Source organism: Oncorhynchus masou, chromosome 15 (genome assembly GCF_036934945.1).
Source record: "Oncorhynchus masou masou isolate Uvic2021 chromosome 15, UVic_Omas_1.1, whole genome shotgun sequence".
NCBI classification, from domain to species: Eukaryota; Metazoa; Chordata; class Actinopteri; order Salmoniformes; family Salmonidae; genus Oncorhynchus; species Oncorhynchus masou.
The window spans coordinates 4,615,942-4,619,095 of record NC_088226.1 but is presented as its reverse complement, the minus strand read 5'-3'; the positions used below and the strand labels follow the sequence as shown (position 1 = coordinate 4,619,095).

At 43.3% G+C, this 3,154-nt stretch overlaps 1 protein-coding gene across 1 annotated transcript; it reads right to left on the bottom strand.

Annotated features, from left to right (window-relative positions):
• Nucleotides 1–956: 956 nt before the first annotated feature.
• On the bottom strand, nt 957–2,125 carry LOC135554950 (phosphoinositide-interacting protein-like). The gene is made up of 2 exons (XM_064987335.1): nt 1,999–2,125; nt 957–1,386 (listed from the first exon to the last, which is right to left on the bottom strand). Exon 2 carries the CDS (start codon nt 1,359–1,361, stop codon nt 957–959), a length of 405 nt encoding a protein of 134 aa, XP_064843407.1. The 5' UTR covers nt 1,362–1,386; nt 1,999–2,125.
• Nucleotides 2,126–3,154: the final 1,029 nt, after the last annotated feature.

Below are 3,154 nucleotides of genomic sequence, written 5' to 3'. Positions count from 1 at the left end.
ATATCTTCACTTCCCCTTGGCACTAAACACATTCCATTTGTTGGGCCAGTCAAGTGTCACACTGCCATCACAGAGATGACATCTAATCTAACACACACACATCACTGGAAGTCTGTAATGGCTGTGGATGTGATGAGTATAGCCTGCAGCTGAAAAGAAAACACATCCATCACCAAATGTTATTTATTTAACCTTTATTTAACTAGGCAAGTCAGTTAAGAACAAATTCTTATTTTCAATGATGGCCTACCACAAAGGCATGCTGTCAATACTCAATCCTGCTCTCATCAATGTACATGCACACAACTTTCTTCTCGATATGGGTTAACTGCCTTGTTCAGGGGCAGAACAACAGATGTCTACCTTGTTAGCTCAGGGATTTGATCTAGCAACCTTTTGGTTAGTAGTCCAACACTCTAACCACTAGACCACCCCAAATAAGCACTTATGTTATTTATTGAATTATTCATGAATCAGTAGCCTACCACAAAGGCATGCTGTCAATACTCAATCCCGCTCTCATGAATGTACATGCACACAACTTTCTTCTCAATATGCTTGTCACTCATTCTAATAATTATGCATAAAAGCAGTGGACTACATTTATAATTGTGTTTTTTGGCAGCATGGTAATTTTCTAGTACTTTCAAATTCTTAAGAACAAATACCAAAGAACCACCTGTAACTTGGTTATAATGTATACTTTGTCATGCAGATATTAAAATACTGTATACATCCGTAGTGGTAGAAGAAAGTAGAACGGTTCATGTCCCCCTACAAATGAATTGTCTTTAGAGCAAACATTCCCCATGTGAACGTGTAGCCATGCTCAGCAGGGAAGTATTGAATCCTCCATTGTGCTTTTGGGAAACTAAATGGTCTGACAACCAGACTTTGAGCCTGAGGACTCTCCAGGATCACAGCATACAAGACAGGGATACCCCGCCCGGCCCACCTCATAATTTAAAGACTGGTTGCCTGTAGTAACTGAAGGGCTTCTTCATGGTGGGCTGCTTCCTGTTCTCCTTGGTGATGGGGATCAGCACCACGCCCACCACCAGCACCATCAGGCCAATGGATACCAGGGCCGGGCCCAGGATGTTGGTGGCCTTCCTGCAGTAGCCAGCAAAATACAGGCCACTCAGGATGAAGCCGCAGGCAAAGATGCTGCCCCCAGTGGACATGAGGTGGAATGGGAACCAGTAGATCTCACATGTGCTGCGGGCCGTCTCGTTGGTCCAGAGGGACTCGCTGCGGGACAGGCTGAACACGGTGCTTTCTGTCTGGGGAGTGAGCTGCTCCTGGGACTGGGAGTGTAGGGTGCACTCCCCAAGGGGGATGTTCTCTGGTAGTCCAGGCATAGCCTTTAGCCTTACCCCTCCTCACCTGGGAGTCAGTGGAAGAAGGTGAAGGTTCAACAATGACCCATACATCCCTATCTCGTTCTGTCTATTTTCACCTGAAGCTGGAATTTAGAGTGGAAATAATTATTGCCTAAAGGATAAGGGATCCAGGTTGGAATAGCTTCTACTCTAAACAATAAAATGTATACTGGTGTCATATTTTTGAAGTCTGCATTTCACGTTAAATTCCTTGTTGTTTCAAATAAAAGGAATGTAAAAAAATAAATAAATAAATGTGAACGGCACCAGTGCGTTAGAATACATCCATTAAGAGGAAATGGCCTCTTGTGCTTCTTGGACGCACCCTATTTTATCTTGGATCTCTCCTCTGTGAGTTCAACATGAAGCCAATATCGTATCACATCAGTGATACACATCAGTGTATCATATGACTTTCACTTAATACTTCAATGTCATGATAAAGGGGCGATATAATACTATACAACAGATTGCAAATTCAAGTTTGCGTCTTACTTTCCAAGCTATAAATCGAGCACAGAGCATATTACCAACTTTTAGAATGTATTTGCTCTTGGCAAGTCTTGAGAAAATACAACTCAAGGCCAAAATCTAAAGAGATCAGATAAAGACCTACCTTTGAGATGCTGAGGAACTTGCTGCTTTGATGTTATCCCGGCGGTGGTAACAGTATCTCAGTGATCTTAGAGACCATTCCAAAAGACAGAGAAAAAAAATGAATAAAAAGCTTTGGGTGTGGATGTTTGTGGATCGCAAGCCCAGTGTGGCCAGCTGAATGCACTGCAGATAACCTCCAGAAAACAGCCCCCCCCCTTATGGTCTCTCCACCTCCTCAACAGACCCTTCTGACTCCTATTCATGCTAGCCCTCACAGCATCTGCCATGGCTGGTATTAAATTAGTACTGATGATGCTTCCTGCCTGGGCTAGGGGCTTGCCTTGCTGTCCCTAGAGAGATTTCCTCCAGTCTCCCAAGTATTGAGTTGAGCCTTCAGAATTCATGTGAAGATGCATGTGGTGGTTAGAGAAACCTCTTCCCCAGATCCACACGGTAGTGTTTGTTGATCTGAATGCCTGAAAGACTTTATAACTGACCTGAAGAGAGAGAGAGAGAGAGAGAAGAAATCAATGTACAGGAAGACTATTAGAGATGAGAGGGGAAAGCAGGGCAGGGCACTGGAAATGGCTGACATCACCCACAACTGTGACTTCTCAATGCTTCTTTATGGAAATCAGCTAGTATTTCTTATTTAATTCTATTTAACCAGGAAAATACCCTTGAGGTTAGAAACCTCTTTGGCAGCGGGGACCTGGCAAGAGGTCACTAGGAAGTAGTCAGCGTGTACACTCAACACAAGAGCATAATACCAGTGGTAAACTGTGGCTATTGGGCCTTCAGTTGGGGTATAAATCTTCCAAAACATTTCACCAAACAAAAAAATAAAGAAAAACACAGAGACAGCACCCACACTAATGTTACCAGCCACAACTACCACACTGCTTACACAACCTATGGTAGCCTAACGCCATCACTATGACACTATCACCAATAACGACCACAGTGACACATAAAGGATACGAGTTTGACAGGCTTGGGATGCTGAAAGGACAGCGACTGTGATACCGGCGCACTCCATGTAGAAGAGCTCATTTTTTGTAAAACACATAGGCCAATAGAAAGACAGCAGTCACACACATCATTATGTTAAAGAGTATGCCAGTAAGTCCCAATCATAAGAATACAAAAACACAAACATTAGGCTAAGCAATTCC